Genomic DNA, 21,712 nt, shown 5'->3' on the forward strand with positions numbered 1-21,712 from the left:
AGCATGACAAAAATATGGATATAAAAGCATGAACAAATCTGTAAAAGATCCCTGATTGACTTTTCAGATCTCCCAAACCCACAAAGTGGAAGGCAAATGCCACAGAATTTGTTCTCAAAGCCCTGCTATGTCAAGAACCATTTCAGGAACACATTACACCTTCTGTCACAGCAATCCTTGAAAGATTATGATTCCTATTCTAGAGAAGTATTCCTCCTTGCCACTTCCAAATATATCAGCTTACCTGCAGGGATATTTCCTCCCCTTTCTTTCCTTTATTAACTAAATTTTCTCAACAGATGGCACTGGAAGATTGAAATGTATTAACATCATGCTTAACTACCTCAGGTACTGTCTGGCTTCATATGGAGAGGAGACAGAAGTTACAATCTGGGATCCCAATATTGATCCTGGTAGTTTTCTGAAATCACCACCTCAATGCGCAGCAGCATCAGAACCATCAGAAAAAAAATACTGAGAACAAGCTGTCAGGTGTTATTTTGCCAGTTTAAATGTTTTGTTCACCTAACTTTGGAATACTGTGTGCAATTATGGTTATCGAAGAAAGACACAAAGAAAAGAAAAGGGACAGAAAAGGCAACTAAAATCACCAAGAACCCCTGACCTTATAAGAAGAAAATGAGAAGACTGACTCTCCAGCTAGGAGAAAAGAAATTAAGAGGTTGATGGCTAAAGTGAATGCAGAACTCTTGCTCACTAAATCCTGCAACAATGAAAGTAGGAATCACTCACAGAAGTTATTACATCATTCAGAACAAATACAGCAAAAGTTTACTACACATAGGACAGGAAACCTCTTGATCTTTCTGCCACAGCTTACTGTGAAAAAGAACATCAGCACATTCAAAAGTAATCAAACTGATGTACTATCTGCAAAATGATACTAAAAGATGGAGTCAAGGAGGCAGCCTTTAACAACACTCAGTACAAGCAGTGTGGCTGCCAGCAGGGTACAACCACACTGCACTGCATGAAGTGACCAGATCCACCTGTTTCCCATGAGCACCAACTGCTGTTTGCTGCTGTTAGACACGACATGGACTGTGCTCTGATCCAGTAGGGCATTATTGGTAATTGTTCTCTTATTTCCTGAACAAATGGGTATGTTAAAAGAGACATATGGCTGGTACTTCAGCAACTGAATTTCAAGGTTCATGCTCACTTGCTGACTTTTTACAGCCTTTCTGCTCTCAGCCTCCAAGGTCTCTATTTCCATACACCCAAGGGAGATTTGACATCCTTAAGAAAAGTTTGGTGGTTTTTTTCTGAACTACAGGACATGAATGTGTTTACTGAAATAGGAACAAAGCTTTTCATATTCTTGTTCCATTGTCCCAGTTCAGGACAGAAGTCAGTGAGCCTTTACCAAGCCTTCCTGTCCCTTCCCTTAAATTAAGAGAAATCTTAAAAGTTAGCTTCCACTTTCCTACCTCTCCTTTTCTTACCCAAGAAGCTGTTCTAAGGAAGTCCTGAGTCTTTCCCAAGTGTAGCCAACTTCCTGGAGCACAATATTATCTCTCACCCTTTGCTATTTGAGCTGTCCCAAAATATCAAAGAAAAGTGCGATGCTTGGTCAGTCCTGAACTTGGTCACAGTCTGGTTAGTCTGGCAGGAATGACCATGCCGAAAGTCTGCTCAAAGCAGGCTAACATACATGTGAGACTAAAACCTGGTATTTTTCTCCACCTGCTGGAGAAAAAATACTTCTTTACAGACAAACCAAATTTCTGTGGCTTTACTGCCACAACTGTCTATGTCTACACTCTGAGCCAAGAGCAAGACAAGGCAACTGCTGAGTTTATCATGAAACAAGACTATCCTCAACTGTATAATTTCCGATTTGCTGCAACATAGAAATGGACACACAAGTAAATGGTGCAACTCCACTGGTGTATGTCATCAACATGTTAACTACGACACAGTATCACAATTGCATGCACAAATTCCCTGTGTGTTTCTACTTTTTCCATTGCAGAAACCAGATTTCATTGTCCAGATAGACACAGAAGAAGGTTACGAGGAAATTAAAAACAGATTGGAAAGGGACAGATGAAGTTTATTGCTTACCATCCTCTCTTCTCAGTACCAAGTATTAGACTTGGATTCAAAACCTACTGCAAAAATGGCATTTCATACATATTTTGGGAATATCTGGGAAAACTCTGCAAGCATGCATCTCATCTACTGAAATAGTTTTAAACAACTTACTTGAAATTGGATTATTCTCTCCTGGGAAAGGCACAAATACATTCTCTCAGTGTCTTTAAGGTAAAACGCACATTTATGGAGCTGTGATACTGGATCATCTGCATCCAATAATGCTGTTTGTTTATCTACTTTTCGAATTATCTGTGAATAAAAATTGCAAATATATATTTTAAGAAAATTTCTGTATTTTATTACATACGTACTGTCAGCAAAGGGAGAGAGAGGTAATTTTTTTTTACATTTGCTTGCTTCCTGTTTTAATACAAAAATTAAAAAATTTACTCCCTTATAGGCAGTGAAAATCTGTAGCTCATGATTTTAATCGAACTCCTAGAAGAGAGTCTAATACTTCATTTTATGCAACATCAGTAGCAGCAACAGCCAAAGTGATTGAAGATTTCTAAGCAGACAATCAGAAAGCCAACTATGTTCTTTAGGTTTTCTAATGATAGTGAAGACATTATATTGCTAATAATAATAAGAGAAATAATAATACTACTAACAACATGATTATGATAATGATATTTCAAAATTAACGTTTTCCTTCAAAGCCTATAAAACATCTGCAAGTTACCTTTAATCACATCACTTTCAATCAGTCCTGTAAGGCACCATGACAAATGTTCCCAATGGCAAACAAAAGAGGAACCTTTAGCCTAACTTGTTCTCTTCTATTTCTACCTACAAATAAGGCTTCTGAAATAATAAATGACAGCATCTCCTTGCATCAGTAAGAAATATTAACAGGAAGCCCACAAATAAAGTGACAACATCTTACTGACTTTCACGTGCTTGAACCAGATCAGTAGTAACCAGGTCTGGATTTTACTGTTGAACAGTGTGATTTCAGAAAAAAAACAAAAAAATCTATTGAAATTATCATTTTGTTCCATTCACACTGAACAGGCTATTATCTTCTTTTTAGCTAAGGTTGATATTGGGAGAGAATTTCTCATCAGTCCTAGTAAAATGCAGGGAAGGCTGGGTTTACACTGTCACATTCTAAAGACTTTCTAGCTAAAAGTGGAATTAGCAAAGCCTCGTATGAAATTCATAATGGGCTGTCAAACCACAGCTTCACAGAAGATATCATACGAAGCACTATTTATTATCAGTCACACAGAATTCCACTTAGGCTGGCATTAAGTGCATAAAACAGGAGAAAAAAAATCTGTAATTATACTTCACTGTATTTATAAAAACCACTTCTGTGTACCCAGAAGTAATTTTTTTTTGGTTCACAGACCTTAACTGGTTATCCCAAAGGCACTTTGCATGCTTCACATTAGAACAGATAGTATTAATAAATGTAGAAAAATGTTTTTGCAAGCTGATATTGGTGTAATGTATCCTCATGAGTACACCAAAGTACTTTTAGATTCAAATCAGTAAAGCATTTTTAAAGCTGTACTTAATTCAACAAATGGAACAGCCCTATTGGCTGCAAATATTTCACTGATCCATTCAATATCAATATTTAAAGTATTTTGGTACAGGGGCCCTACTGTTTTTATAACAGACAGATTAATCTACTCTGGCAGGCTTGAATTCGGAAAAATTCCCTATGCTTACTTTACAAGTTGTTCTTTGTTTTTTCAATTAATCTGCAGATACAAAAAAATGCTTTATTAAAGTGAATGCAATTTTCCACATGAAACATGTATTAACAGAAGGAAACATACAAAGCCAAATATAGTAAATAATGCGAACTGAACTATGGAATTACATTAAGCAGCCAGCTATAAATTAATTACAGCAATGGAGAAATTAAAACTGTACCAGTCTTGGGAGTGCCATGCCAGTAACTGAGCATACAAGTTTGACAGTCTGCCCATAGTGAATGTAGCCATCTCTCACTGTGAATTCTTCTCCTTCTGATTCGTCATCATCCACTGCATGAAACAGAAATTTTCAGAATTATTTGCTTTGAAAAGAACAATTAACATCACACTATTACATCAAATATATATTCACTAACAAAGAAAATCTCCATATGGGCAATTAATATGGAGGAAAAAATGCAGACTATTTTCATGAGGACAGACAGAGGGAAGTGAAAACATACATTGCTTTGTTTTTACTTACAGAGGTGAATGTAAAACGCTCCCCACTGTTGTGAGCTGGCATGGAAATTACCACCTTCTACGTGCAAATATCTCGTGCTAACTGTTTGTGATCGAAGTCTATTAAATAGTGCCACTTTTGTCCCTGATGCAATGCATACTGCAAGGAACACACAGACACTTGAGATTATGAAATTACTTCATTATTACACAGACAAGTAACAAGTCACAAACACTGTAAAATAAACTCAAGAATACTTGGACTCAATGAATAATTACCAAATATTGGTTAATTTAGAAAATATTTATATTTGTGACAGACCAAAAAAAGTAATAAAATTACTTTTAAGTGGGATAACAAACATAGTGTCTGTTCTCCACAGGCATGCTAGCTCACAGAATTCTGCCACTTAGCCCACCGGGCCACTGCTTGCCAGCTGAAAACTTCTTCTGTTCATAGTTCTCCAATAACTGATTATTTGAGCAGAAGCTTTAGCTTGCCATTGTGAAGTACTCAGACAACTTTCAGCAATCATTTGAAGTATATTTGAGGTATAAAGAAAAATTATTCTTAAAAATCACAAGCAATTGAAAGGAAGACGGATGTAACTATGTCAAATTATAACCATGCAACTTGAAATGTTCTTAGATCTGAACTTACTGATCATTCAAGAGAGAGAAATGTAAACTTTGCTCCCCTAAAAAAATCAGCAACTAATATTTTGCTATCAAAATGGGCATGTTGTTCTACTTGGTTCATATTCACTGTCCATCAAAACTATCTGTCTGAATACAAATTCAACAGTGCATACTCTGAGCCCACGGGCGTGAACTGCACAGCAACAGATTGCCTTTAGTCATGTGCCAAGCTAGCGGCCCCGAGATCCACATTCCATAGGTGAATGGGTTCCAGCCCAACACAGATGGAAGAGCCTTTTAAAGCACTAGTGAAGAGAGAGAGAAAAACAAACAAAAAAAAAGGGTATCTCTTGAGGTGCTCCAGTGGTAGGCAGGCAAAAAACGTTGGAGGAAAAGCAAAAACGTTCCAAACTATACATCAGCACCAGAGATATCGTTAGTTGAAAAACATGGTAAGCAAATAAATCTGGGTGATATATCACCATACAGATTTTTTAACTACTTAAAAGGAACCATGCAAAAGAAAAATAAAAACAACATGAAAATGGCATGAGGGAGTAAGAAGGTGGCTGTGATGTGACAAAGTGCAGTTTGGATAACATGATATTCATTTATCACAATCTCTTTGATACTGATCAAAACATCCTAAGCACCAGATCAAGGCAGCTTAAGAGATTCAAAGGTTTAGAAAGCTGAGGTAGAACATTCTTTATACACTTGTCTACCAGGATTCATTCCTCAGAATACAAAGGTTTTTGGTGGACCTTCTATATTTACTAAGTACTTAGCTGTGACCGTATAAAACTCAGTGTAACTTATCCATATTGGAATACTTTAAAATACACTGATGTGTACAGTTCTGAAATACAGTAAAAAACCAGAAGTTGAAAATTTCATTGTATTTACTTTGTAATCAGATCTTGGAATACATACTAAAACATTAGCAGAAGGCAAAATGAATTGCTACATAAAGAAATAACTGAAATACTTACAGTCTGCATTTTTCAGTGACTGTTTCTTTTTAGAAGGTTTGGAGATGACTTTGATCCGTTTACTGAGGAACACACCGATGTCATCACTATTGCCATAGAACATTTTTACTGATAACATGAAGTGCTTTCTCTTGTCTGAGTCTGATATGTATAATGTTTTGGCAGTGCAATAATTCTGTAGGTGAAAATACACTGTTGTTTCTCCTTTCAAGTCAATTCAATTCAAGAAACTATGTATATTTAATTATGAACAAAATAGGAAATCTGAGGCAATAGTTTCTAAAACAGATCAGAAACTGCTTTTTCCATCTCTTCCACATGCATTTCTTTAATGACCACTATTTAGTTTTGTGAAGTTTAGCACCCAACCTCATTACTTTATGGTCTTTGTAAAGATCCTTACCAGGACTGGAAAAAATTACTGGAGACCATAACTGTATCAAAGCCCTCTCTGAGGGGTTAAGAGCACTACTGAAAATTACATTTGAGTAGAGCCTCAGAGGCACTACCCTGGGCATGCAGAAGAGGCCACCTGTGCAGAACAAGTGTTGAGGCAAACTTTCCTTCAAAGGATAGGAAATGATTGGGGTTTGAAACACGAGAAAGTTACTTTTGGCTAAGTGTTATAGTAGGCGACAACATAAGCTTTAAAAAAAAAAACCAAAACGAAAAAAACTTTTATTATCATTTCCTATTCAGTGATTCAGAAGCACTTCTGGTAGACTATGCTGGAAATAATACGCAGCTATAAAATACTGGTTAATAAAACAACCAGCTAAAATGAGCACTTTTGCTGCTGGTTTTCAACAGTTCAGGTCATCACAAGTAACTTTTAAAAAATGTGTAAGCAATTTACACCACTACACTATTTTTAAGATACTATTTTAATCGCATTTTTATGCAAAGTTCCTTTAGAAACCACTTCTGTAGCAGATGCTCAGACAGTTCCCTGCTAACATTATCCATTCATGCAAGCCAAGGAGGAGGACACAATGCGGGCCAGAAACGAGATTTCAGTTGGCCACTGATGCCCACCAAATAACCCAACAGTTCTCTGCATCAAGAACGTACAAATTAAAGGTTAGTACCTGGCCATGACCCTATGAACCAAATCCACTTATGCAACTCTCCTGCATATTTTTGAGAGATTTTTTTTTTAAACCATATCTGCTACAGCATAAGAAAAGTTCCCAAAAATAAGTAGGATATTCCTTGAAATATGCACCATGTATCTATAATATCCTTTGCAGTAATCTGAGTAGTTTATTACAGTTCTTCTACCTTTCCTTCCAAGTTCAGCTGCTGCATTTCTTGGTCGCTGTTTCCTATCCCAATAAAGGCGCAAGGCTGTGACTCTTGCTCAGTGCAACCATCTCGTTCCATTTGCTCTTTTTTTTTCTTCCATCCACTGCCCATAAGATACACACATGGAGGAGGACAAAAAAACCTGAAAATGAGGAACACACGATGGAATTACACACAGCTTTCAAGAAAAACAGATTCATACCCAAAGCTCTCAGCCCATTCACACTTTGCATTTGTGCTTATGCAGGCATCCCCTTCATGTGCCTTGGAAGATTTTCTAAAATGCAAATAAAAAAAAAATAAAATAATAAAAGCAAGGAAAATCAGCAGTACATGCATTGTCCCCGAGTATCTTTCCAGTTCAATGTATGACAGTCTGTGCCTCTATAAAATGAAAATGCTTTCTACCCTTGTGAAGAGATTAAAAAAGAAAAAAGTCCCAAAAGTTATTATAGTCTTTTCCTTTTGTATGTGCTTAACATGATGCAGCCATTAACACACATCGAACAGTTCCACAAATTAATTTAATGAACAATTGCTGACTACAATTCCTAAACACTTAGTGCTTTGTCATTATAAGGAGGGAGTCTATTCTATCCAAGCATAACTATCTCCTCAGTTTTTAAATTGAACAGATGATTTTATATCTTCATCAGTAACTGTAAAAGATGAGACCTAGCCCTTCAGCAGCACTGACTGTATTCAGTCTAGATGCTACTCATAGCAACATGTTCAAAATTAATTTTAGCATTACAATCCAGTACATCGGTCTTGAAGTTTCTGCAAATTGTAAGCCCAAATCCTGAAAATGTTTGGTTTTACTCAGCAAACAGCTGCGGTGCTTTTATCATGGTTTCATTATGAGCAAAGACAAAAAAGCAGAATGAGTACACCCAGTTGTGTCTATGTACTTTACACATGACCAATTTACTTTTTATGCCCTGTATCACCCCACATCTAGATGTAAATATTATAACTGTTAGAAACTTCCTGGAGGCTCATCTACTGGTTGCTGCAACTTTCAGTATGTTTCAGGGACACAAAACCAAAACAAAGAAAGTTTTAGCACTATACTGAGAAAATTTCTACCGTAGACAATTGCAGTAACATTTGAAAAAACATATACATATTATATGTGTGTGTGTGTGTGAGTGGGAAGGAAGCACGATGATAAGGAGGAGTCACATTTTTATTAGAGTGGTAAGAGGTCAAATGAGGGCAATGACCATGCCCAAGTACTGCAGAAAGCAAAGCAGGGGCCTAAACTACTCTGCCATCCCAGACCAGAGAATGTGACAATACACCGTCTACGAGCAATACGTTTCAAGGGCAGGTTATGGACTAAATCCAAGGCTAAGAAATGTGATTTTGAGGGGAAGGAGCTTCAAGTAATGCACCACAGAGCTGCTGAACTCCTAAAGCAAAATGACAATATAAGCTCTTTTCAGTGTTAATGGATGCACCCCACTAATTTTCTTCTCATCAGTGACAAGCTACTTCTGATTAAGAAGTCATACACAGACTAAGAATTAATACCAATCTTTATGAACAGAGCAATGCTGTGCCAAAAAGAAAATCCCTTGTGTTCCAAGTAGGGTAACACCATAAAGCACACATACACATTTCCCTTTCTTCCTCATGCACTCTTTTGTTTTTATCTTACTGGTTAGAGAACACAAGGAAAAAATCCCAAACTTTTTCTATATCCTTTCTCATTTCAGCTTTATTCTAAACCAAGTCCTTTGAATAACTACAGCCACTAGATGGCAATGAAGACCTATAAGAAATAAACTGTAACTCGACGATGAAGAGGAAACAAGCCACAACAATTACAGCACTTTAAAAATTAGAACACAGCAAAACCTTCGAAAACTATGTCTTACTGAACAAAGAAGCAAACGGTTGAAGTGGAGAAAATTTTAAATTGGGTTAAAAATACGAACAAGAGTTTGGACATTGACAATTCGAATGTGTTTTCTTACGTAACAGGCTCTTAACTCATCCTTCAGACATAGACAAGTATTGTCTTGGAGCTTTTTACTTCACATTTACAATTCCAGGAACTCGCATATAGAAGTGATTAACTATAAATTTTCTATCCAATATATTGTTAGCAAACTATCTCTTGCATTGTATTTTTAATTCTCACAGAATTAAAGGAAGTATCTTTGATTTGTATAAAATAACTGCTGAAAACAAGTTCTCTCATTAATAAAATATTTCTGATGTAAATAGGAATGTAAATGTTTGTGAGAGAGTTCTCCTCCATAAAGAGGAAAAGAGAAAAATCATCTCTCCAAAATAAGTAAGGTAATTTATGCAAAGTAATTTCCAGTACTACTGATGGGAAATAGGGTAGGATGATGTTTGCAGGAACAAGTGAAAATACTCTTTCTTCAACCTTTGATTTACAAGCCCTACCTCTCTTTAACCACAAAACTAAAGTAAGACTGAGTAGGAGGCAAAAATTCTTCTGAAGTACTAAAATGAGTAAAAAACATAAAAAAGAAAATTACATTGGAGGGACAGGCAGCTGTGTCTGGTTCCTCTGAACTTGTTCAGAATTTTCAGTACAAGAATTAATAGTGGAAAACCATATAGGATATAATTTCTTCACTATATTTGTAACATATGCTCTTAATACATCATCTCTGTGCCATGAGCAGGCTGGCATTTCCTTGCTGAATGTGCAGTGAAACAACACAGGATGTTCCTCTGTGAGGTGAACATCTAACACATGTATGTATGGTGAACATCTAACAACTTCATCTATAAAACACGTGATATCTGTTCGTGATTCTTTCTATGAGCTCTTTCATTACTGGAATTACAGCAACCTGGAATGTCATTCCTGGACAAAAGCTATTCCACATTTGTTAGAGCTGCATGATGAGATGCAGGTTCAGTGCTTCCTATTTGCTGCTAACATATCACTACAACACTTCATTCTGGACTCAAGTTTCTCAGAAGGGGCTTTCTGTGATGCTCCTCCTATGCATCTTCCAAGTGTTTGTGATCAGTGTAATTAAAACCATGGGCAGTTTAAAATGAAGCTAACATTGGCACTGGTACTATCTAGAAAAGGTCAAAGGATCAACCTCCAAAAAGTAAAGGGCATCCCCATAGTATCTTCTTACACTATAATTTCATGGGGCACTCAAATGAGGAAAGACCAACCTCCTGTTAGACTCCAGGGCCAGTAACTCAAAAACAACAAGCTGTTACTCATCTGTTCTGACAGATCTGTTCCATCAGACCAACTGCAAACTGAGCATTTTTCCATCACAAGAAAACCAAGCTGAGATTTGTCTAAGGATGCTCCCCTTTACTCCATGTGATTTGAAGGGAAGAAAAGGATAATTTCCAGTGGTTTCTGAGTTCTGACTGCAGTAACACAAAGAGAGCCGGGCCTGAACTTTGGCAGTGCCTTGAATGTTGTATTAAACCAGACAATTACAAAAGGAGAGAGCAATATTCCTTCAGTCAGTTCAGGCCAATCAATACAGAGAAAATGTGGTATTTCAAGTAGAGAAGCTGCCCTAACTGAACTTGTCCGGAAGCAAGGGATAGAAAGCAAAACAAAACTAACTCCTGTTATTGCTACCTAGTTCTGATGCACTCAATGCTCTCCTCAAATTATAGGCTTCTGTTCACAAAGGTTTGTTTTTTCAAATCCTCCAAGTCATCCCTGCGTTCACCTTACAGAACTCAGGAGAATTCAGAGGTTTCTACCAGCCAGTTGTTTTTAAATTCAGGGTGACATCAGAAGGAAGTTTTTCCTTTGTACCTGTTGGTCAATTCCAAGTTGGTCAAGCAGGAGGTGTGTCTGTCAATTACCGACATTGTTCTGAGAATTAAAATACTCAGCACTCTTCATTCTTAGGAGGTGAAAGAACTAACCATATCCACTAAGGAAGTCAATATAACAACACACAAATGAAAAATCATTAGGTGCTAGAGTGGCAGGGATGAAGTCTTGAAACCATGGGGTAAGCCCTGCAAAAGACTATGCTCTCAGCATTATCCAGAGAACAGGCACCCTCAGTTCGCTGAAGGGAAGTTATTTGATCAGAAAATTGCAGGAGCTCCTTCACTAACAGCTGTAAAATGAGATGCAGAGAGAGCATTCTCATGCTAATCAGCAGTGATAATGTTTAAACTCAGAACAGCATGTCTTACAAATACACCAATTGGGCTCACAGCCTTTAGATGAACTATGTCTTGGAATCTGAAACACGTCAGTCCTTTAAAAAGCAACATGTTCATACTGTTCAGAGTCTGAAGACAAAGGCCTCAATTACTGGTAAATATGGAAAAAAAATACAAGCACAAGGCAAACACCCACACTCGTCAGGATTAAACGTCACCTGAGTCTCCATCAGTTGAATGCCTTTGAAAGATGAAAGTCATCCAACAGGAAACATGAGGCATAAAGTCTTAAATTCAGCTAAAGCCCAATACCCTGAGCTTCTTACCTCTTGGCTTCTTTGTTTAACTAAAACCCATTAACTTTGAGAAGTACAAGGCTAATATGAAGAGTCAACACAAAAAGGAAAGACGTCTCCTTTCATTACTGTTACTTACAGACAAGTATGAAGAACTCTCAAACCAGCCTAGAAAGTCTCCATCCCTGTGGCAACAACCTGGAATGGTGTTTGTGTGATGCCTATTTAAACCAGACCATCTGCACCATCTAAGGTGAGTTTGCAACACAGTATTTCACCATCTACTAAGCTTCAGCAAAACACTGAAAGGTAGTTATTGTGACAACCTTTTAATTATGTCATGTAACGTTTAATAATGATAAGAATTTTTCCATGACCTTGCAACAAATAAGGTTTAGAGACTGGAAGGTGGACATTTGTTTAGGGTTTTTTTAGGTTCTATATTTATTTGAAAGAGATGTCAAATTTAAGAAATAATTCCTTTTGTAGCTTGAATTCTTAGTTACAAAAATAGTACAAATTAACTTACTCTCTAAGGATCAAAAATTAACCAGATTATATCCATGCCATAATGAAGTCCCATAGAAAACACAAAGTTTCTCCATAAAAACAGGCAAGAAATAGGTTTCTTCTCATAAAGAAGATGCATGCAAAACAGTTAACTTCGGAAGTGGTACTGAATGTAAAATGGTAAAAACTTGATTGGCCAGTTGTACAAAGCAATATTAAACCTTAACTAATTGTGCTCAGTCAAGAAATATGAAGAAACAAAGGGCACATTCTGCTATAAATAAAACAGAAGCAATTAAAAAGACTCAAAACCAAGGAGAAAGGAATATGATAATTCCTCATTCAGTTTCACTAAGTACCTCAGGGCCCTCATGGATCCAAGGATTTAATAATTGGCAGTTTTATTTATGCTGATAAAACCAGGAAATCACTACTGATGCTGACAGCCTGGGAATGAGCAGAACAGTACCAGAGACCGTATACATGGAAAGCTGAAACTTAAGAAAAAATATTTAAACTGAAAAAATGAAACTATGTATGACAAGAGGCAAAGGGTAGAAACTGATGCACAGAAGTTCCACCTGAACATGAGGGAGAATTCCTTTACTGTGCAGGTAACTGTGCATGGAACAGACTGCCCAGAGAGGTTGTGGAGTCTCCCTCACTGGAAATATTCCTGTGCAATGCACTCTGGGATGACAATGCTTAAGCAGAGAGGTTGGATGAGATGCACCAATGTGGTCTCTTCCAACCTTATCAAGTCTGTGACTCAGATTTCACACTTTCTTTTCATACCCATACCAGAACAGCAATCATTTCATCATCGTACTATTTGATAACCAACATCCAACCATTTTCATTCCTGGCCATCTTTTGCCCAAGCTCTGATATTCTCTACATACACTTGACCTGCTTCCAAAGGATCTGAGATACCTTTCATGAACAAATACAGTTGTGCTGAGATAGGACACTGAACTGCACCTCACAAGAAGGGGTAAAAGAACACCTAATTCTAGTTAGCAATTGTTTCAAGCAATGAGAAATCAATGACCAGTTTGGCTAACACTACCAGTACCCAGCTAATGCAGTGCCACAGTGACTTTACAGCACCAAGGGGAATATACACATATATTGAAGGCAACAGGAATCAACAGCAACACCATGAAATGCATTTCAGAAACCGTTACTGAATAACAATTTGAAGCTTTGTCCTGGATTCTTCAGAACACTTATGTAAGTTTTCCAAACAGTAATGAAACTTAATAATCAAAATTACATACTTTATATTTTATCCCCAATTTTGATGTTAATTGTTGCACACACAGGACAGCTTTGCAAAATGTTCCTGTCCTTATGAACTGCTCTGGCATCAGGAGAATGAAGTTACACATACACTGCTTAAAAAATCACTTTCTTATTTGCAGGCACACCCCTCATTTTTGGAGAATAATATGCTTAACTCATCTGCAGTGAGAAGTTAACTATGCAACCCTTGAAAGACAATACAATCTGAGAAGATAATCAGAGGTCCCTATATTGTCATGATAAATCTTTTTGGCTGCTGAGTTTGTTTCTAAGGGTCAAAGTTACCACGTAGTGCTAGGACAGCCTGGCATTCCAACCCTTTGCATTTACACGTGGCAGAGAACAAGAGGGCTGTACAGCTACACAGCAGACACACACCACACTTGTCTGCCTTAATGCTCTTCCTCCTTCCTCTTTCACCAACCTCCTACTTGATTCACATCTAGAATTTCACAAAGATCTAAAAAGCGCTTTGAGAAAACAATTCCATGGAGCTGCAGATCGTGGATACTGCCTGAAAGAAAGGACTTGAGACACTGACCAACAGAAAAGACAGCACATACTGAAAGACAAGAACTCAGGCATAGAATACTGAAGAACAGTTGAAAATATACTCTGTATCTCATCAAAAGTGTGATTTAGACAGGCAACAATAAATGAGAAATTTGCAAGTTTAATTCTAACATTCCTGTTTTTCTAACACTGTCATAAACAAGTATCTTAAACTCTGATGCTCAGAAAACTCTAAAAACATAATGATGTAACTGTAACTAGCAGGACTTACAAGCAGTGGCAATAGATTAAACTTCAAAACCATTACTGTGCTGAACATGTGGTTGTGTGGTGAACAAATATTAATAACACAAAGTATCTGCAAACTAATCAAATACTGCACTATTTCAATGAAATGTAAGGTAGAAAAGCATAATTTATAATTAAAGAATATTCTGTTTCATCATAAGAGGACTAGAAATCTGCATACAAAGGACCATCCTGTTCGCTTCTACTAGTCATGCAATAAAAACCTCACGTAGCCTACAAGACTGCAGGAAAAGCACCTTTACCTAAAAAGCATGATTCTCTCATCTTCCTGCAGATTCTGTCCCTTAGAAAAGTACCTATTATTTTAACAGGTACTTTATTGACTTTTGCAAGAGACCATCATAACTACAGTCACGATCGACCTGTCCCTCTTTTTAAACCTATTACAGAACATGATCTCACTGAAGCTGGCAATTTCCCTTTCATATTAGTTTGAAGTTATTCAGGAAAAAACTCCTCTACAAATAGTCACCATTGATCATCTTATTTACAAAGTTTAAAATGACAACCACTTTGCTTCAATGGAAGAAAAGCTTTGCCCATAGACAGGGAACCTGTTGGTAGAAACTGGCATCACCCCACTGGATACCACGGGTTTGCAGCAGCACTTTTTACAGAATTAAATTATTCATGAGGAAGCATTTTGTTTTGTGTTTCTTGAGACTACACTGAATTCTGAGGAATTGTGAAAACTGTGCACCAGACTGCATACTATAGTTTCCCCACCTGGCAGCTGCAGAGGGAACTCAGGAAAGCACAGGGACTTACCTTTTTTCATTTCCATACGATTTCTGCGCCACTTTCGCGTGGAGTATTAGCACTGTTTGGTCACCTCGCTCCTTCAGGTAGTTCCGCATTGCTTCCCTAAAATTAAAGACAGTATAAGCTTGGAAAGTTCTTTGGGTTTTCTTTATAATAAGAATAACTGAAGGAGTTTAGGAAAAAAACCTGTAACCTGAACACCTGAAAACCCAAAAAGGCAATGGCCAACAGGGGCAAGATGTGCTCGCTTACTGTTTAAGAGAATTAGACAGGAAAAAGCAGCAGCTATCCTGCATGAAACCAGCAATAAGGCTCTGCGTTCATTTTCAATTACTATGTTTTCCAGAAATAAAAGTTGCTTGGGATGTAAAATTGTATCAACGCCAATCACTACATCATGTTCAAAGTCCTACTTCAAACATATGATGTCAGGAATATTCAATTAGAACATACTTTATTAATTCAGTATTTTCTTCATGACCAATTTAGTATCTCATGACAACAACAAATTGTTTACTTTTTTTAACTGAATCAGTGCAGTGTTTATATACAAGTTTTCTTTTGGTTGCGAAGATACTAAGAAAAAGTTAAATTCTTCACCTTATTGTTTCATCTAGTTTTCTAGAGAAAAACTCTACTTCCTGCATACAAGGTAAAAACTTTAATTTTTAAACCTTTCAGTTGTTCATCATCGCTGTAATGACAGACATCATATAAATGCTGTGATTACCTCAAACACAGCAACAGCAATTCCTCGAGAGAACTGAGAGAACAATACACCCTATCATTCTTCTGTGTAATAACCCAAGTGTTCATTAAGCAGCACGCCAAATTCACACACCAGGGATTAGCTGTGTCGGAGTGCCAGCAGGACACTTTTAAGCTCTTGAGGAGTTTTTGTGCATTGAATGCCCACCAATATACTCATCTTCAAAGTCATCAACCAGAGAACCAAATTATGCATTTATCAAGAAGTGACATGAAGAGATTAAACCCTAAATAAAGGGAATTTTTCATTTGGTTGGTTGGATTTTTGTCTTTTTTTTTTTGTAAACTGCACCAATGGTTGAATTCCCTTTGGACAAATTTAGAAAAGCAAACAGTTCTGGTGGAAAAAAAAAACCGTGGAAGATAAAAAGCAGTATTTTATTGACAAGACCTTTTCCAAAAGAAATCTTCACATACAGTTGCATGAAGCAAAGTAATTACAGTAAGTGGGGGTCGGGTTGGACAACAATAATCCAGCTTTGCTAAGGACGTTTTGCAAATCTTGTGTTTGTCATGCCTGCATAAGACATGATTAATGTCTAGTGATTACTGTGCAGATTTTCCATCTAAATTTCAGGATAAAAGAGCAGAGAAAAGACCTGAATTGCTCTTTTAAATTTGGACTACCTCGATCTACTTATATTTAACATTGGTAAAACTTATATTTATCCAAGAAAGTACAACTGGAAGAACTGTCTCAAAGCACACAGACCTACTTATTTACAACTATTGTTTAAGAATATACTTTAAACCACAAAATATAATTAACTGTGAAATTATTATTATACAATTCATTATATTAGCTGCATTTATTTAAAAACTTTTAATCTGACAATTTGAAATACTCTATCAAGAGTACTGCTCCATCAAGTCATACTAAATTAAGAATATCTGTCACACTAAAAACTTTCAACTACTAAAAAAACCAACTCAAACCCAGAAACCCACACTGTAAACCACCTTTATTTAGCATTTTATGAGGAAGAAATTATGCCTTTTCTACTGATCTGTTGCTACAGTGGACTTGAATAACCCAAGCTCCTGGGAGAACTAGGGATGTTCCCCTCCAACCTCTCCCACTGATAAAGAGAACACAACCATTGCAATTCTTACACAACATTTCTCATTATTTAATCTTAAAACTCTTCTGACTGGTAGTATTTTTATAGCTTACATCTAAACCAACTAGCACAGTATGAACAAAGCAGTGTTGTTCTGCCAGAGCTTGCACATCCATTAATAGATTATTAGTCAAACCAGACTTCTTTACATAGAAAAACCTGCAATAAATTTCCAGTAATTGAACTAAATGCTTTTAGGGGTTTTTACACACATTTTATAGTGTTACGTGGGCAGTCCCATGGTGTAATGGAGAGCACTTTGAATCCCAAGGACCCAAGTTCGAGTCTCAGTGGGACCGTCCCCTGGCAGTTCAATGCCTCCCTGCCATCCCATCCCGTCACATCTCGGATGCTCAGCAGGGTCAGCCCCGGTTAGTACCGGGTGCTGTGACAGTCCTGAGGAGTTCCCTGTCACTGTCCAAGCTCGCTCGGCCGTGGTAGATGGACCTCAGGAATTAAACAGTGGGGCCAGTTCTGTGCACGCTGTGCCTCACCTAAAACATCCACTGGGCAGGCTGGAAAGGCACACCCACATGGGGAGAGCCCTTCCCAAATCTGCGTTCACGAAGTCTGGCCATATACAGCGTTACATAAATCATTCTTAAAAATCGGTGTGAGTTGTTCCATTTCAGCATTTTATTCCTCACGGGTAAAAAAGTTAGGTTGCTTGTTTCCAGTCTCTATCAGCACAAAAAGGGTTTACAAGCTGCTGCGCTGAAGGATGCCCAGCACTCCCCAGATGCCCACCCTGCACTCACAGCAAGGAGTACCTGGCACAACGAGCAGCTAAAATCCTGCACATGGAATTTACAGGAACTACAGTAAAAAGACCTTTCACTGAATAGTCATTCTTTCTGTTGCTCTTTTTAAATTGTAGAAGATAAATGCTACTTTTGTTGGGTTTTAAATCACAGAAGATAAATCCTGTGAATAACACCAGGGTGACACTGACAGGTGTTACTATTCAAGATGGGTATCAGCTCATTCCTTAAAACAGAGTATCTTCAATATCCCTGAAGGCTGGCTGGCCAACAGAACACAGCTACGGTTGTTCAATTACTTGCAAGACAGTACAGATCAATTAGGCATTAAAATGAAGTTTAATGATGACACATGCTAACCTAAACATACTCAGAAAAGCAATGAGACAGATCCTCATAAAACAAAATGTAAATGCTCCCTGCCCCAAGTGCTCATGTGAGGATGAGTTAATTCGAAACAGAGGTTAAGTCAGAGCAACAAGGGGCTTCCTCTATTACCACAAAACTATAAAACAAATGGCACATCCTTTTTGTTTTCAAGCAAACATTGGATTTCAAAGCCTGTAGCTACTCACAACCAGCACAGTTTGTGGCATGGAATAAATATTTGCATAGACTGAGCTACAGCAGTTTGAAAGAAAAAGGTGACTACTTGACACCCTCTGGTGTAAATACTTCCAAAGCAGACCAGGAGCAAATCAGGCACACTGTGCTCCAGTCACTCTAAGAAGTTTTCAGAATGGATTGACTTGCCAGCACTATTCAATGCTCTCTCTGATTGTTTGTGGTTCACCAAAAATCAGCTAAGATCACTCCTTGACAGCACCATGTTCAATTTTGGAAGCAGAAAGTGTTACTTTACATGACCTCAGAAGGCACTTTTAACTAAGAAACAAAATCAGCTCATTCCTGTGATTTACAACTGAGCAGATTCACATCCTGCTGAATAATCTACAATAACTGATACGTGAAGTCAACACAATTTCTGAAAATGCATTTTGAGTTTCCTACTAAAAACAAGTCACTCCTTTCAAAACTGTACTTCTGGCCAATGACTGCACACATCATAGAAAAGCTTTGATACTTAAAATTCCAGGATTAGTAAGCCCCAAATTTTTAACATAGAAATTCCAAGAATGAAACTGAAAACTCCAGAAAATGGTTAAATACAGTTTCTTTAATGCTTACCTGGTGAGCCGTTTTGGTTGAGGTCGCTCTCCAAATTTCCTGAAAAAAGAAGAAATTGCTAATTTAAAACAAGTGTTTGGTCACAATTTTACAGCAAGATACAATCCCAATTTTACAGTTTTTCAAATTGTATTGGAATTTGGTGTCTTTTCTTTATAATTTCCTAGACAGATCACCACTAAAATATGAATCTCTTTACAACAGCTTTTCCTACAACAGCAGAGGCTTTTTTTATTTGGAACACCAGATAATTTTCTCTGTTAATTCACACTTTTTCTCAGAATCACTTTGGAAAACTTCAGATGCCACAAGAATGTAAAAAAAACAGGAGATCTTTGCCACAGATTTGACCAGAAGTGCCAACAACAAGCATTTATTATCAACATACAGAAATTACCAGACATATCTCTGAGCTGACAAATCACAGTGAATGCTCCCTATCAGGACAATTTCACAATAATCTGGTTTTCCTTCATGACTTCTTACAAAAAGGACAACAACATATTTTATACATGCCAGTACAGAATTATAGGAAAAATCTCTCCTATGGAATGCAGCTAAACTTGATCCATCAACAGGCTGCTGTGCACTCAACAGTTTTTAGCCATGAAATGTTTTGAGACAGCTGCACTTCCTTCAGTGCTTTAACACCGTTCCTGAGAGTCAGAACACTCTTTACAGTAGGGTAAGACTTTCCATGAAAGTCTTTATTTACATAAGACACCAAATTTATACACAGCAGAAACATTTTTATTATCAAAAACATCCTCTGATTAGGTCAAAATGGTTAGACAAAAGATCTGAAAAAAGGAAGGCTGTACCCAGCAATGCACATCAACTCAACCTGGTAAGGAGGTGTAACCACAAGATAAAATGATGACAAAGACAGGAAAAAAAAATGCAAAAACCACAAAGCAAAAACAGAATAAAAAGTCAGGCTTAGTTTAACACTTTTCTACCTAAAAATAAACTGAGACAGAAGAGGCTGTACTTTTAGTGCCAGTGTTCATAAATACCTCCATGACTTGTCAAACTCTTCTATAAGCAGGCACATCTTTCCCTTTATCCTTCCTGGATAGGGAAAAGAACCGTCTCCTGCTATTTCCCTACAACAGTGTGGGAGGCTCACTAGGGCAACAAGAACTTCATCAGTAAGTGATGTGAAAGCAAATTCCCCTGTCTGTGCAGTGGGTCAGTCCCAGACTCTACAGAAACTGGTGGTGGAATGATCCTATTAATTTCAGTAATTCTAGAAATGTATAAATGTGTAATTATGTAACTATCACCATTCATATAGTTGAGCAAAACAGCACTCTCCTGAAAAGACTGACAACATTCAGAAAGTTTTGTTATTTTTCAAGACTTGAAAAATTAGTCTTCTAAAGTAGTGGCAATCCACTCTACATAGAGGAATTGAATAAACAACATGAAACTAAAATTTTTCTTTGAATTTAAACAATTAAATAGTTTTTTTCCCAATCAGACAGAAGTTTCTTCCACGTTTACTTTGTTGTTTTTAGTATACTGGTCACTTCTCTGGCTTCATTTTAACTTTAAATGAAACAATGAAACAAAAATTCTTGCAGCAAGATTTGTTTTTATATATTTTAAATTCTGAGGTCTACTGGAGACAAACTTCATGTATATTTTTCTCTGTGGAGTATCACTACATTGTCACATTTGTACTGCAGAAAGGGTAACTAGAAAACCCAAACAGCTTTGCAGTTTGGCAGCAGTGAAGTTACACCCAAAGCCTTTCTGCTTCTAACACTTATGTTTTTCAGGATCTGCTGAGCTCCATCTCCTGAGCACGCCCCATGCCTCAGATTTCCCTGGATAACAGGGGGAGGAGGTGTGTGCATCCCACCTCCCCAGTATCACCTGCGTTTCCCCTGAAAACCCAGGAACCTTCAGTCTGGCAGAGGCCTGGACTGTCTGTGACTCACTGACCAGACAACACATTACCTTCAAGCAACACTCCACAGACAAACACCCTCCCTAAGGATGAGCTCCCTGCTTTCCAGCAGAACTAGTGTTTTCCTTTCAATCCCTCTGCACACCTCGATTCACCAGGAAAAACACTAAGAGATGCTCATTTTGGAGCAAAGAAGGCCCTGGGCACACCACACGTACTTGCACTGTGGCAAACAAATCCAGCCCAAGAGGAGGACCCGAGTACATGAGAAACTGCATTAACACAAAAAACCCCTTAGACAAAACCCTTACACAGCCCTAAAGCAACACATACAGAACTCACTGAGCGCTGCAGACCATTCCCTTTCCACATACACTTATGTTAAAAAGAATTTTATTAACAAAGCATCTACACGACACAGCTGCAATTACTCAAAGAAATAAACTCCATCATTTTTTTAGTCAAATTCTGAATATACAGCACACAACAAAAGTACTGAAACCCCCATTCTTCAGAGACAGGGCTAAAGCACTGAGTCACTCTGGACATGCAGTCTGTACCTTTAGTACCTTTCTAAATCACATACCAGCTTTCCTGAGCCTCCTCCATCCAAAATAACGTTAATGATGTCACTGTAATCAACTTGTGAGCATGTATAAATGCAACCCTTACCAAAATGAACCAAAAGAGATGATGTAAAGTAAATTGGGTAGATCTATTATTATTCTTTCAATATACATTAGAGGGGGAGGTAGAGAAGGAAATTGCATCTTGATATTTACTTTCAGTCCTATTTTTAACTGTTTCTAAATTAAATTCAGCTACTTTTCCTAAATAATGTTATGTTGAGAGATAACTGATGGTTGTGTACCCTACCTATGGTGTCA

At 37.5% G+C, this 21,712-nt stretch overlaps 1 protein-coding gene across 3 annotated transcripts in view; it reads right to left on the minus strand.

The window, feature by feature from the left end:
* The window catches only part of RBPJ (recombination signal binding protein for immunoglobulin kappa J region), a 55,547-nt gene that overhangs the window by 5,472 nt on the left and 28,363 nt on the right, over positions 1 to 21,712 (minus strand). For all 3 annotated transcript variants that reach the window (XM_071556679.1, XM_071556681.1, XM_071556680.1), the window contains exons 2-8: positions 18,911 to 18,949; positions 15,079 to 15,174; positions 7,205 to 7,370; positions 5,924 to 6,098; positions 4,315 to 4,452; positions 4,009 to 4,121; positions 2,230 to 2,370 (exon numbers count right to left, since the gene is read on the minus strand). In XM_071556679.1, the coding sequence (XP_071412780.1) occupies positions 2,230 to 2,370; positions 4,009 to 4,121; positions 4,315 to 4,452; positions 5,924 to 6,098; positions 7,205 to 7,370; positions 15,079 to 15,174; positions 18,911 to 18,949 (868 nt within the window). The remainder of the gene's footprint in view (positions 1 to 2,229; positions 2,371 to 4,008; positions 4,122 to 4,314; positions 4,453 to 5,923; positions 6,099 to 7,204; positions 7,371 to 15,078; positions 15,175 to 18,910; positions 18,950 to 21,712) is intronic.

Source organism: Pithys albifrons, chromosome 5 (assembly GCF_047495875.1).
Source record: "Pithys albifrons albifrons isolate INPA30051 chromosome 5, PitAlb_v1, whole genome shotgun sequence".
Classification (NCBI taxonomy): Eukaryota; Metazoa; Chordata; class Aves; order Passeriformes; family Thamnophilidae; genus Pithys; species Pithys albifrons.